At 47.9% G+C, this 15,428-nt stretch overlaps 1 protein-coding gene across 5 annotated transcripts in view; it reads left to right on the top strand.

The window, feature by feature from the left end:
* The window catches only part of LOC138581130 (protein MTSS 1-like), an 885,917-nt gene that overhangs the window by 792,377 nt on the left and 78,112 nt on the right, over positions 1–15,428 (top strand). For 3 of the 5 annotated variants that reach the window (XM_069652219.1, XM_069652221.1, XM_069652222.1), the window contains exons 11-12: positions 774–899; positions 13,413–13,563. In XM_069652219.1, coding sequence (XP_069508320.1) covers positions 774–899; positions 13,413–13,563 — 277 coding nt within the window. The remainder of the gene's footprint in view (positions 1–773; positions 900–13,412; positions 13,564–15,428) is intronic. The other 2 variants (XM_069652223.1, XM_069652224.1) reach the window with 1 other exon arrangement.

Below are 15,428 nucleotides of genomic sequence, written 5' to 3' on the forward strand. Positions count from 1 at the left end.
TTGCCCTGTGTACCTAGCGTGATGAAAATGGCATTGCGTCCCAGTGTACTCTGGGAAACCTGTCCTCCAGACACTGAGTGGCATGCCATTTGCCAACATCTTTGAGGTGATTTTAAGATTAAAACCAGAGGTACCACAAAGAGGCGCTGAATTTCTGTTTGCTTTCAGTGGAGATATTGTTGTTTCGGGAGAACACTCCCTCAGAATACCATTTCTCATAATTCACCGATGCCAGCATGTGCAGCTTTTTTATTGGTAGAATGATCTGCGTTTTATAGCGCAGTTCTGCTTTTCAGGCAAGCTATGTAATGACGTTGTTTGCTAAAATGTTATGGGAGCAGCATAGGAAGGGCCCCTCCGTCAGTATTTAGTTCATATTTTAATATTTGTGGGGATGCCCATGTGAGGCAGCTTCAAGGTCCAGCAGTCCGCTGACGGTGCTGACTTTTCAAGAACAGTACATTGCCAAATGGCTTATTAGAGAGCGAGGTTTAACTCCATCATGATATACATATAACTTTACATTGATTAGATGTGACGTTTTTATCTTGATGCTACCAATTGTCACCTGAAATCTTTGTTGATTAGGTTTATACCACTGAACAATACATGTTTCCACATATCTTGTGCATTTAGACTGGATATTGGCTTTTGGTATAGTATATTGTGGTGAATGGGTGCTTCGGAATTGCAAGCTGTTAATGTGCCTTGAACTTAAATTTCTTAAGACCCTGTGCTTTGTGTGCAGTACTTATTGATCACGTATTTCACAGGACATGCAGGTGAACCATCCCCAGCAGACGACAGACTCTGGTGATCCAAGTGGAGAAAATGGCAGTGCCACGACAAGCCCCACTACGCCAGGACCTCAACCTATGAATTCTCATGCATTCAATAAGGTCTGTTCTGAACACTAGAGATGTGTCTGCTAAGAAAATATTTAACAAGAAACTGTACACTGACCGCAAGAGACAGGGTTAAATCGATAGGAAGGACACATGCACAAAAGGACATCTCGACTGCTGTGTAACCTTTTAGCCAAGCAAGGAAATAGTTGCCATTTCTTGTGCTGGTGCTTTTCTAACCATGGCAGGTATTCCTGCTCCCTTGCAGACCTGCTTAATTAGGGAGTGGTGCTAGGACGGTGGATATCCACGTCCTGGGACATCTATAGGGAATGCAAAGGACGTTGATGACCACATGATCTTCACTAAATTGGTTGAATAGGTCTATCCCTTCTTCCTGGCTCTGTTTGCAACGCAAAATGCACTTCTTTCTGGAAACTGAATATTTTGAGCCTGGCTGCTGACCGTGCCCACTCTCGCCTATTAATGACGTTATTCTAGGAACTTGTCACTGTTCCTTAACCTGTATGCAGGGTACCAGACTGGCATTACCTATAGTTTTTCAAGAGTTTGGGGCGGGGGGGGGGGCATCCTTTGTGTGTACGTTTCACATCTATTCTTGTAAAATTGTATAGAAAATCCCACCACGTTACACTTGGATGCAACAGAAAGACAACCTTAAAACAGGAAGCTGGCATGGCCACAGGCTGGTTATCAAGTTTGTTTTCCACAGCAAGATCTTTTCTGATAAAACTTTTGGTTGTTAACGGGGTCTGAAAACTAAGCCAGATCTACTTAAAGCAGGGCTCAGAATCTGCACTACCTAATGGCGATGGATAATTGGCTCTTTGCGAGCAAGACATGGTTTGATGTGTGCATGTGGAGAATTGAAGGGGCGAGTGACTTTTTGCCTGGCCTAGTAGCTTGTAACTTGAAATGTTTGCCCTTGCTTAAAACCGGTGTGGGCTGTGGAAAAAGAAGGCTGTTAAAGTGCTATGACAGCTGAATCTGTGCAGTGGGCATTGATAGTATAGTTTGAGAGCTTACTGAGGTCCTGAAAAATACCTATGTGCTCTTCTCAAGACTCCTTCCAGCATTTAAACATGCTCAAGGTCAAAATGTCTGTGGCCTTCAAGACTTTCCTACACGTACATACAGAAAAGAGCATAACTGTTTCTGCAGACGACACTATGGCAATATTTTATGTGAACAAGCAAGGAGGTACACCTTCAAACAATTAGTGACGCATTCCTGTCAAAATGTTGTCTTGATATCCGAATCATTGTATCATAACGGGCCGCTACAACACTGTGCAGTATAGGTCGGCATGCTGACTAGTCAACGATTTTCCAATCTGTCTGCCTTTCCAACAGGAAAGGCAATCCAATACAGACTTGTTATACTTAGTCAAAATTTTCAATTGTGGGTGTACTTCCTGGAGCGGCAGAGACCGGCCGTCCTTCCATCGAGACTGTCCTTGTGTTCAGGGGATCATTCCTATATTTATATGCTCCTATTCCTCTGATGCACACTATTATTTCTAATGTTCAAAATACTGTTTCAGTTAGATTTTGATGGCTGGCTCCTTTTTTTGGCTCAATGGCTTCTGGGTTTTCAACCTGCTTGTTGGGAATCTTGCACCCAAGCGGGACTTTTAGTTCAAGCAGAATGGTTTTGTAATGCCCTTTAGCAAGGTTCACTGAACATAGCCACATGGTCCACGAGGACCTAGTTTGTGGACATCTTGAACTTCTCCAGATTAACTTGGGACATCTTTCAAGCATCTAGAAAGCGCTCTGCCAAGGTCTTTTTAATAGGAGCAAGCCAAACCGGTTTTCACACGTGTTCCTGGCAAAGTGGATTAACTGCACAGCTGCAGGAAGTCTTGCCACAGTGCAGGCGTGTGATGATTGGGGGTGGATGTCCATGCCCTTGCCATCAAGCAGTTATCAGCTTGCTCTGTTTGGATTATTATTTGTTACCCTTTTGGCTGGGTCTAGCATGTAGGTGGTGTCCATTCGATTGTATCTAGCAGCAATAGCGGTTTACCAAAACTCTGGCAAGAGTTATGTTTTGTTCTAAATGTTTCTAATAGCCATTGTGCATGGCTTCTGAACCTCCTCTTCCAGTATGCCTCTCCCAACCGCCTTTGCCTGTCAGGAAGCCCCAGCCAGTTTGAGACATAAAAGCAGTTGTCTCATTGCTGGATCGTAAGCCTTTTAGACCGATCGTTATCTGAGGTCTTTAACTTCAGATCTGTGTTACTGTTGCTGCTACAACACTCGGACTTGGTGGCTTCCCTCTTTAGAGACACCCATACCTTGTTTCATAAAGATATGGTTGTGATTCTTTCTTGCCGAATTTTATTTTCAGTTTGTTTATGCTTTTGTACATTAACCAGGAAGACAGAGCTGATCATTTCTTTCCCCTGCTTCTGGGGTAGTGAGGACATTATATAACCCACATATCTACACATCCTTTTGCACCACATTGGGGCTATTTTGTTGCCCTCTCATACTCTGGGACTAGTGGTCATGGTTGGTCTTCCAGCCAGCACTTGTCAATGAGTTCTTCTCATGCTCACTAGATATTACCTTATATTTTGGAATTCCGCTCCACACAAGGTCCTCTTGGTTTTAAAACATTTGTTTTATTTCTTTCTGTCATTTGTATAGTGCACCAAACCCGGAGGCATCAAGGCACTGGTTACAGAAGGCACAGTTGCAAGAAAGTTGGCTTTTAAACATAGTATAATTGGAGACATTATGCCAACCAAACATAGGAGGTTATACATCTTGTGATAAGAGCCATGTTCTGAGGTCTTTGCAGTAGGAAGTTTCAGATCTTAGATGAGGAGGTAGGGCATTCCAGTAAAACTTCGGACCCTGCTTTTTGCGGTTTGAATGTGGAGATGACCAGTAGGTGGGAGTGAGAGGCCCTGGTCAGTCTACTGGATTGCAATTTCTTGAATTTGTTCGGTATCTAGGAGCGGTATGTGCCAAGCATTTGTGAGTTAGGGTCAGGATTTTGAAATTGATGCAATCCCGGATTTGGAGCCAGGGGATGCTGCTTCTAGCTGAGGAGATGTGGTCCTTCTTGGGAATACGCAGGGCAGCTCTTAAGGCATTCTTTTGGGTGTCCAGTCATACTTTGGAAAACAAAGTTTCGACATGCAAAAGTTCCTAATACAAAGTTTTGAATGCATTTTTTTTCATGTTATATTTTTTTTAGTTTCGTGTAGCCCCCCCATTAAAAAAAAAAATGCCTTAAACTTTTTTTTTCGATGCTTTTGTCTCGGAACTTGTGTATGTCGAAACTTTGACCGTCGCAACTATCACTATGAACGATTCTTTTGTATTACTTGTAGTTTATTGATAATGCCATTGATGGTTCCTGCAAAAAGGGTGTTCCAATAGTCTAACCTGGAGACAATGAGGGGTCTTGCTAGTGTGACACAGCTGTCTGTGGAGAGGAGAGGTCTGCCGGCATCAATAAGTTTGGTTGAGTAGACCAAGGATGAGGCTCTAGCATTGACATCTCTAGTGAGCGAGGGATGAGTCCAGGTAGACCCCAAGGGTTTTGACTTCTTTTGAGACTGGATTAGTGTTGCCGTCTTTGGTAAATGTCGTGTAAGCTCTGTCAAGTTTGTTTAGAAGATTTTGAGAACCGAGGAGAACCAGCTCGGTCTTATCGTTAAGGCAGTGCGATTGTAGGGCCATCCTGGCATGGATGCTTTGGTAAATTGTGTTCAGGGAATTGTAATCTGTATCGTAGTTACTGGAGTTGAGAAATAAGGATTTGGGTATCGTCCGTGTAGGAGATTGAAGAGGGTTTTCGTAAAGATATTGTAAAGTGTGGGTGAGATGCAGGAGCCTTGGGGGACACCACATGAGACCAGGGGTGAGGGGGCTGATGCTGATGGTGAGAAGACGCTCATTGTTCTATTGGACAGGAAGGATTCAATCCAGGTAATTGCCTGGGCTGCTGAGGCAAGATGATGGCAGAGGATTTTGTGGTCCACCAAGTCGTAGGAAGTAGAGAGGTCAAGCAGGAGAGAGGGTGAGTTTGCTGTTGTCTTTAAGTTCATCCATTTGTATTGTTAGGTCTCGAAGAGCTGTTTCCGTTTCGTGGCCTGGATGGAAACCAGATTGGCACAAGCCTAACAGATTGTAGGTTTCAAGGTGCTTTTGGGTCTGCAAGTATGCAGCTCTGTCCAGAATTTTGAGTAGGATGGGTACAGATGTGATGGGATGATAGTCGGTGGGGATGTTGGGTCGAGTGTCTGCTTCTTGAGAAGCGGGAGGACCCAGGCGTCTTTGAGGTTAGTAGGCACAGTGGTGCCATTGGTAAATGAGGTGTTGATAAGTGAGGCAATGAAGGGGGTTAGCTCTGCTGTGCAGTCTTTGATGACTGTGGCAGGACAAATGTCGCATTGACATTTGGAAGGTTACAGGGCATTTTTTGTTAAATATAGATCTGAAACCAGGGTGAAGTCAAACAGATGGGTGGCATGGTCAGATGACGCTGGGGTTTGATTTAGAGGTGTTCCGCTGGCCATCCGATTTTTTTTTTTTTTGTATTTTTTTTTCCCCCCCTGAAATTTTAGTTTGGAGTGAGGAGATTTTGTCAAGTAGTGCATTCTGGATATTTGCACACAAGGTGCTGTCTTTGAGGCAGCTGTCAGGAGGGGCAGCTGGTGTCTTGAGTTCACACAATATTGCGAAGAGCTCACTGGTGCCTGACTGGGCTTTGTCAACTCTCTCATTGTAGGCTACCTGTTTGGCTTGGTATTTAGCCTGTTTATATGTTTTGGATAGGGTGGTGAAGTGGTTTTTGTTAGTGACTGAAGGACACTTTTTTTTCCAAATCACCTCAGTGGCTCGTTTAGTGGTGCGATTAACTTTGAGATTCGGAGTGAGCCAGGTGTTCCTATGCGCAGGGGGCTTGGGTTTACATTGGCACATTTGGGCCACTTTGTCAATGGTTTGGAGTGAATGGTTGTATAGATCTACCATTGCTGTGGTGTCATTGGTGGATGGCTGGACGTCTGTGGGAGGATATTGGCCGGTGTGATGTTCCGGGCCTTTCTCATGAACGAGGCTGGTAAAGGCAGAGCCTCCTGCGTTGGGGGATTGCATAAAGGGATGGAGAAGGAGATCACATTATGGTCTGACCATGGGCATGGTGAATTAGTGAGGATCTTGATGTTGCTGTTGCATGCTACAAGCCAGTCTAGGGTGCTTCCTTTATTGCGAGTCGGCCCTGAGGTGTGTTGGGCGACAACCAAGGCAGTGATTGACTTGGCCAGAGAGATCCTGGACGTCTGTATGGTCATTAAAATCAAAATTTTTGTCACCCAAAAGTGCAATTTTAGAAGAAGTGAGATGTCTTCTTCAAATGACAGTACTGGACCTGTGGATGAATTGAAGGTTAAGGGTAGCTATATGGGAGAGGGTCAATTTAATAGTGAGGAGTTTGGAGGTGGGACCAAGGTAGATATTCATATGGGCTTTCCCCTTTTGTAATGGCTTTGCAGGCAAAGAACAATGGTCTGGAGGGTTTCCCAGAGATATGTCAGAGGTTGAGATTTATTCTAAACCTTCCAGCCATCACCTCTTTTGTTTTGCTGGTCTAGTACAAGCAGTCGCATCCTGTAGCATACACCATTCCACATAGCATTGTAAAGAATGATGCATCTTAAATGGAGGGATCTGTGAACAAAAACGTATTCAATCTGAAATCGCATGACCAACTGGTGATTCAATTCACATCACTGTTATTGTTCAGTACTCCTTTGTTCCGTCCCCTTTCCTTCATAGTGTATGGGCGTGCCTCGCTAGGGACTGGAGACATAACCTTTTTCACCAGAAAAGATCTTCTTCCCCATTAAATTTAGAAGCGTGCAGGGGTGCGACCCTGGGAGCATGCGCTCCCCTGACTCTGCCCAACAGTGCCACTCCCTAGTCCTCTTTTCCACGTCAACAGAAGTGGACCGCTTTCACCAGCGCTCCTGGGTTTGGCTTAGGCCTTGTAATTCCAAACGCTCTTCCCCGGAAACTGTCTTTTGGTTTTGAATCAGGTACTAGTCCTCTGGCGCCACACTCCTACCCGGCTCATGTCAATGTCATCAGGCTTCAGCAGGTGTCCAGCCTGCGAAGGGCTCTTCCTTGCGTCCGACCCCCATGCTCTTTGCTTCCGCTTCCTTGGCCCCGATCACGGCATGCTCTGAAGAACAGGTTAGCTCAGTGGAAAGAGCTATATCGAACGATCGCCTTCAGAGCACTTGAAGAACTTCATCAAGCGCAAGTCAAGTCCCAAAGTAGGGCCACTGTTTTTATCCGCACCCTGCAAGGGCGACTCCTTCCCCAGGAAACAGAGCGTGAGGAACTGGTCAGGTTCTAACCCCAGCACAAGTACCGAGACTGCTTCAGCTACCGGCTGCAAACCGAGGGGGGGGGAGGGGAGGTCGCTAGATCCTGCCGGTGACATCGCTGAGGGACCGCAAGGTTCTTTTACTGGGTGTCCACTCGAGGGGCAACGCCCTACTACCAGACAAATATCTGAGGGGTGCCTGTACGCAGCACTACCGGCAGCACAGCTTGGGGCACAATGTCTACCAGGCCCCGTCCTGAGGTGCAGGGTAGGCCTAAAGCTCCACCGCCAAGAGTCCAGGAGGAGGCCGTGCCCAGCGTTGCAAGCCCCACTGTGCAGACACGTGGCATGCAGCCCGACAAAATGGGCGCTTATCCGAAGCCATACCCCTTCGGGGAGCAGGTAGGGGGAACGAGTTTCCAGGTGGGACTGGACTTGACGAGCTTCATGGCCTACAGCATATCCTTCAGCATCGTAGGGAAGATACACCCCGCATGCAGCAAGGCAGAGTGCGTCCAGGCCTCAGCAACCTCAAGGCCCTGCTCCTACTCCCGTGCCACCTAGCGCCCCACAGGCCTGTGAGGACAGGTTTTTTGAAAAGTTCCTCACTCTTATGAGGTCCATTTAGATGGGAGCCATCCTTCAGCATGTGATCAGGGACATGCTGCCTCCAGTCATGTCACTAGCGCCCAGGTCATTCCGCCTATGGCTCAAACGCCTAAGGCCCCCGTGCAGCCTCAGCTGCCCACGCTGGGCCCCACGGTTCTGGCCCTGCCTCCTGCAGCCCAGGCAGTTCCGCACCAGCCTCCACCGCAGCTTCCAGCTCCAGTCAGCACACCTCAGCCTTCGGCGCCCAGTACTCCTCCACCTGCTCCGGACCAGAAGGACACCCTGGTGGACACCGATGAGGAGGACGATCCCGACACACCGTCTTCGATCAAGGCATTCCATGAACAACTTGAAGGTCTAGCTGAATTCTTGGGGCTTCCACAACCCAAGGTTGAACGAGAGGTGGGGGTCCTGGCCTTGGTCCTCATTCCAAGCCCTTCGACTAGAACGGGGATTCTAATGCTGAATGACTCTGTGGCCTTCACCAAAAAGGTCTTGCTTAAATCCCATTCGGCACAGCCTACCAATCAGCGCCAAGTAAAGGCAATTGGAGGGAGATCCACCCTTGCTGTCAGTACACCCTCAGCCACACTCCTCAGTGATTGCCGTGGCCTCATTCTACTCCAAGCCGCAGTCTTCCTCTGCTACCTCGTCCTCGGTGCTCCTAGGCAAGGAGGTGAAGATCTTGGAGGCATATGAAAAAATGGTCTATTCCATAGCCTCGATGCACCTTTGTCAGTCTAATGTGGACGCTATGCTTGCTGCTGTAAATGGAAGGCTTTGGCGGGAAATAGCTGACTTCCTTCCGGAGCCTCTAGTGCAGAGTCAGGTGCGCTTCAAGGCGGGGCTGACGGAAGCGAAAATCGTGGCGCAGGACATCATGGAGTGCACGGTGGCTCATATAGACACCTCAGGCGTTCCATCTGCATCGCTACGGACATGCGAAGAACTGCATGGCTCTGTGCTACCATATTCAACCCTGACGTCCAAGAGCGCACGTTGGACCTTCCGTTCGAGGATGGTGACCTTTTTCATTCCACCACCAATGAGGAACTTGATAAAAAGAAAAACAGTTCCCAGACTGCAAAATCCTAATCTATCCTCAAGAAGTCCACACCCAAGACGTACAACCAGGCGCACCAGGTTCCGTGGCTTTCAAGAATGAAGGTCAAGACAGCCGGACTAGTCTCCAAGACAGCACCGCTGCTAACAGCACACAGCAGGGGATAAGGGCATATTTCAGTCCCCCTCCTCAGCCCCACCCTCAGAGGGAAAGAAGGCATGACGCACTCCTCTGGGTCCACGTGTCACCAGTGGCTGGGGGGGTGGGCGGCAGTGGGCTGGAGCGACAGAGAGGGGGACTGAGGGAGGCAGGGAGAAGTTCAAGATGGTTACCCTGGCGCTTATTGCGGAGACACTGTGCAGGGGAGATTGGATGTGTTCCCTGGATCTGAAGGATTGGCACCGTCATCAGTCCTTTCTGAGGTTCAGGATCATGTGCTTTCATTTCCAATACAAGATTCTACCCTTTGGTCTCAATTCGGCCCCCGGGGTCCTTACCAGACTCATGAACGCGGTGGCAGCCCTTCTCAGGGACCAGGGTCACCATGTCTATCGAAAACTAGACGACTGGCTCATCAGGGCGAGATCTCCGGAGGAAGTCCAGCACACCGCCTCCGCCCTCATGAATATGCTACACAAATTGGGATTTTCCATCAATCTCAAGAAGTCCAAGCTGGGGCCTACTTAGTCTTACTTTCCTGGGCCTCATCCGGAATACAAGCTCTGAGAGGGTTTTCCCCAGGAGGACAAGATCACAGCCATCAAGAGGGCCACAGGGCATTTTCTCAGCAGAGCTGTGGCCTCGGCATGGTGGTACCAACACCTCTTGGATATCGTGGTGGCATGTCTACTGGCAGTGCCTTGCACAAGGTTCAAAGTGAGACGATTGCAGCTGCACTTCGCAGCCTCCTGGAGTCAGGAAAGAGGTTCCCAGGTGGAATTTGTCAGCATCCCTCTCCATCTCTACCAGAACCTAGTTTGGTGGAGCACAGCCTACAACTTGTGGATAGACAGGCCCTTCAGGCAACCAGCACCGCAGGTTAACCTCACCACAGACAGTTGCTTGGAGGGCCGGGGAGCCACTCTGGACAGCCACAGTGTGCATAGTTTGTTCGCTTCAGGAACACAAGGCCCATATGAATTGGCTAGAGCTGAAGGCTATTTGGCTTGCTCTCAAAGCCTTCCTGCTGATGATTAGTGGCAAGATAATCCTCATTCAAATGGACAACTCCTCCAGCATGTATTATATCAACAAGCAGGGTGGCACCAGGTCTCCTCCCCTATGAAGTCAGCATTTGGGAGTGGGATCTGGAGAACATGCATTTGAGGGCAATCTACCTCCCGGGGGAGTGCAACATGGAGGCTCCCAGGCTCAGCAGAGACTGGCTGTGGACAACTACGAATGGCAGTTGAACGAAGAAGTCCTTCAGGAGATCTTCAACAGACGGGGTCATCCTCAGGTGGATCGCTTTGCCACCTGGTCCAACAGGAAGTGCCCCCAGTTTGCGTCCTTGCATGGACAAGGCTGGGGCTCTCTGGGCGATGCATATGCAATGGCACAACATGAACGCATATTCCTTCCCTCCCACTACCCTGGTCCACAGGGTAATCTGCAAGATCAGGGAGGCAAACCACCTCTGTGTCATCCTGATAGCCCAGTGGTGGCCCGCAAGGCCATGGTTCTCGAAACTACTCAGCCTGTCGGAACATGCCCTGGTGCACCCTCTGCTGGGTCCAGCTCTCCCACTCTCACAGCAGGGTAGAACGGTCATCCACCCCGCTCCCCAGAGGTTAGCTCTTGCAGCTTGGTTCCTGAACAGGTCATATTAAAGCATCTGCGTCTCTGACACAGGCTAACCTAGACATCATACAGGGTGCTCGGCGCAACAATACTAGGAGCCAGTACAAGAGCAAGTGGACTAGGTTTTGTCACTTGGCAGAAACAAATGAAACAAATGAAGTTGATCCCTTGACTTGCATGTTGGACGACGTGCTGTCCTCCAATCACAACTCGCACACTCAGGGGTGCAAGTAGATACATGCCGCACCTATCTGGTGGCCATCGGAGCCTATAGGAACTCGGAGGAGGAGGTCTTTTCATCCTCCATCGCGGTAGTTAAGACATTTGGTGGGCCTCACCAGGCTCTACCCACCTATCAAGAAGCCACACCCGGTGTAGGTCCGCAATGTAGTTTTGGGCTCCTTGGTGCATAAACCTTTTGGGCCAAGGGTGTCCCCGGAAATCAGGCTAGTCGCCATTAAGACAGCCCTCATGGTGGGTCTTAAGTCTACACGGACAAGATGGTCCTTAGAACTCATCATGCATTCGTACCTATAGTAGTCTCTTCTTTTCACCTCAATGAGGAGATGGTGCTGCCTACTTTCTTTGCGGATCCCAATGACGAGGCGCAGAGGGCACTGCACTGTCTAGATGTCAGGCGTGCTCTAAAATTCTACCTGGATAGAAACAAGAGCTTCTGCTAATCAGAGGCTCTCTTTGTCGCCTTTGGTGGGTCAAGGCCAGGCTATCAAGCTTCCAAGGCATCCAAAGCAAGATGGATGATTGCGACCATCAAGGAGGCTTATGAGCGACATCACAAACCACTACTGGCAAATATGCATGCCCACATTATCAGAGCCAAGGCCACAGCTGTGGCTTTCCAAAGGCACGTTCCGTGGCAGGTCATCAGTAAGGCAGCTGCATGGGCTATGCTTTCGGCATTCTGCAAGCACTACTCCTTGGATTCCACTCCAGGTCGGATGCGGCATTTGGTTAGGCAGTTTTAAGGAACCTTTCTTAGGAGGGGTCACCTCTCCACCCTGGGGCTACATTCAGTTGTAATCGCCCATACAGTATGGAGGAAAGGGGGCAGGGATGTAGGAGTTAATTATAAGTTAATCACCATAATGACTAACATACTCCTAGTCCATAGACCACTTTCCTCCATACGTCCTACCATCCTCCCCTTTAATAAAACTAATAAAACTGGTGTGATTAGGCAATGGTAATATTGTCGACGTGTCAAAGGGGACTGAATAGTGGCACCGGTGGGCAGAGTCAGGGGAACGCATGCTCCCAAGGCCACGCACCCGCACGTCTCTAAATCTAAACTGAAGAAGATTTTTTGTGGTGAAAAAGGTTCAGTCTCCCATCCCTAGCGAGGGACGCCCATACAGTAGGGAGGAAAGGGGACTATGGACTAAGAGTAAGTTAGTCACTACGGTGAGTAACTTATAATTTTTTCTAATGGCAAAAGTGAACAACAAAAAAAACTGTTCAAAAGAGATTCCTCTGCAAAACTGTCGGTGACCGGTCGGATGAAGGAGGCAGGGCATGGGGTTGCACCTTGACGCACCTTCTGCATTTCCTAATTCATTTGGTCCATTCCCAAGTCTTGACTGCTCTCTGCTAAACAATAATCTTCCTGATTACCATCCCTGAAAATGTCTAGTTTCTTTTGTCATTAGAATAAAGTTTGTACAGTCGTACACAAATTCGCCCCCCCCCCCCCCACACCACTGAAAAGTTTGCCAGGCCCATCACCCCCAACCCCTCAAATAACACCTACTTTCTCATTTGCTTCAGATGTACCCTTCCCTAGGAGCCCTGGTTGCCTTAGATCAGTGCTTTCTAAACCTTTTTAAGCTGACTTTGAGTAAAACTAGTTTTGATGCCCCCTCTCCCCTCTTATATTTTCGATAACCAGCAACCACTGTCCTCCCTTTTTAGAGTTCATTGTGCTCCTCTTCCCCTTTCCCTGGACATCCTACAGGCCCCTCAGGAAAATGAGGGAGTGGGATGCAGCTCCACAGTTTCCAGACCCCACTGCCCTGGATATATTCTACTTTATTCATCGTGTTTATCCTAACCCCCCCCCCCCCAACTAGGCACTGGTGCCTGCTGACCAGAGGTGGGTTACATTGCTGTCCCTCGCCAAATTCTGAACCAGATAACTAGAAAATAAAATAATCCTTGCCATGGCTGCCAGTGCCGGTCTATCTGTGACCTTTTATTGACCTGTGAGGTCTGAGACTGTGACCAACCAACCGCTTTCTTGCCCGTACATGTAAAGTTTATGATGCACAGCTCACTTTTCAAGAAGCAATGTGGCATTGTACTCCTACATTTACCCTGTTATTTGAGTGTTTTCTTAATGTGACATGACGTTATTAAGGCTGCTAACATAAGTTTGCATGGCCTCATTATTGTTCTATTTCTTCTGTTCGTTTTGCGTTACAAGAATTATTGTTCCACCTTGTTAAATTGGCAGTCAAATATGGTTGTGGCACTTAAACCGTATATAGCACTTTATAAAAGCCAACTCAATGGTTTTTTTAACAAACGGATTAATATGTGCTGGAATCAATTGCCAACTTGTAAAAAGTACATAGAGCTGTTTGAAAAGACAACCTACAACAAAACCTTTCATGGTTAAAAAAAAAGAAAAGGAGATGTTTACTGAAGGATGATGTCCCCATAATTCTTGTAATGCAGTCATGGTAACTACCCTTTCGGTTTTGCAGACGAAATTTGCCCGGGACCACTTGGCGCTGGTCCTGAATCAAGGACTAAGCACAGAAATTCAGCACAGCAGAGACTCCCTCCATTGCTCCAGTGGATACAGCACACAGACCACCACCCCATCCTGTTCTGAAGACACCATTCCTTCACACGGTGAGACTTTCACAGTTGTCATGAATGCCAAATATTTGCAATGTCTGGTCTACAAGATTATTTCTATGAAGACCTTCCCGTAAATGTACATAGTCCCAATGAAATCCATCATCTGCTCTGATGGTAAAATATCAAGATTTCTGACAAAAGATTTTGCTTGCTTGTCTTTTAAATTAAAGTACTCTTACTCCTGTTCCCCTTCCACCATACTCATGCAACAACCCTTGGAACGGGGGATGGCACCATAGCGTGTTGCAAAGGGGGCTTTCTAGGATTTTGAGCACAGGTGCCCTCGTCACGCCGGACATGGTACACCTCCTGCGCATCCTGCTCAACAGTCTGTCCTTTTCTCCCCATCAGACACAACAAAGCATCTTGCTAGAAGCTGCCTCTTGCTGCATACATCTACCGTTCCCTCCACGCCACATTCCCAATGGGTTCCGCTGGTTTCCTCGGCTGGCCCACCCGCTTTTTATTTACTTTTTTTTAGGTGAGGGGCATGTGTGGCATGCTTGCAACACTTGCATCTCTTGTGTTGGGCATGCCATAGCAGGCTTGCGCAATGGGAGACCGTAAAGAAGTACCATGTTACATTTGAAACCATGGTCCAAATTTCACCCCAGGATTAAAAAATAAATATTATGTTAAAAGTATCAATTTGGAGATGCTGGTGTGCTGTGACCAAGATGCAGGTTTTCTGAAAAGCACTCTCCTTGCAGACATACGTTTGGACTCCGGATTTTGCCCCAGGTCCCATGGAGTTTACCATGAGTCTGTAGCTCCCCAACTAGCATCTTCAGAGTGACTTCCTGCAATTGAACCTCGTTGCTGGACTCCAGAGAATTAAGATACACAGAGGCCTGCCAGCAAGAAGGCTGGTGGTGAGCCTGCGACGCGCAGTCTACATATGCTGCCCAATTGAGGCCCTGAATCTGAGATGCTCCAGCTCGGATTGCTGATGCTTGAAGACGTTTTTTTCTCCTGCAGTGGTGCACCTGCAATAACCTTTAATGGCGTGGTTCACCGGTGGGGCACTGTTGCCTGTCCCTGTCTGCAAATAAGAGCTGACTTCAGGGGGGCTGCTTCTCCTTTTTGTGCTTGTCTGCTATTGGGTGTTCTTGGTGTATGCACCTTCTTCCACTGGGAATCCTCATTAACTTCATTCAGAAAACTTCCCCTAAACTTACTGAGTCTACAGTCACTTTGCGCCAGGCAGTCACTTCGCCAGCATCTTCACGTAGGATGCATGTGTTTAAGGTTAGCTAAAGGTTAGGGTTGGTGCCAAGGGGTGGCAGGGGTTGGGATATGAGATTAAAAAGTAGTGGGCTGCAGGGGTCTGTAATGAGAAAGCAAATGCTAGGGGAAGTGAAAAACAGGAGAAGAAAAGGTATGGAGAAGTAAATGCGACTCTGTAAATATTTGGGGAAGTGAATGCAGGGGAAGTAAGACATGTATCCCTTCCATTGCTAACTCACCTGCAAGTGGGCCTGACGTGGCTGGGAGCTTGGAGGTTCTGGCGCCCTTATTGCCCCACAAAGCCTCTGGTATTCAGAGATGAGCAGGACCACGCAGGTGGCTTTGGATGACTGCATCCTGAAGCGATCTGAAAGAAGCAAGGTTGAGGCACGTACATCTCCAGAAACTAGGGCTCGCCTAGTTCAGTCCTGTATGTTGGTGCTCCAGGAGTGTTTCTGTATTTTTTCCTGTTGTCTGGCGAATTACCGATCTAAGTTTACCTTGCTTGTTCCTTCTGGTGCTGTGGACAAGTTAGACCAGGGCCAATCTAGGCATAATTTTGGGGAAATTATACAAGAAATGGAAAAAGCTGTTGCAGCATTGTTAGATGCCATATTGGTATCTCCTAA

The sequence above is a fragment of the Ambystoma mexicanum genome, chromosome 3p (assembly GCF_040938575.1).
Source record: "Ambystoma mexicanum isolate Mex_15411 chromosome 3p, UKY_AmexF1_1, whole genome shotgun sequence".
Taxonomy (NCBI): Eukaryota; Metazoa; Chordata; class Amphibia; order Caudata; family Ambystomatidae; genus Ambystoma; species Ambystoma mexicanum.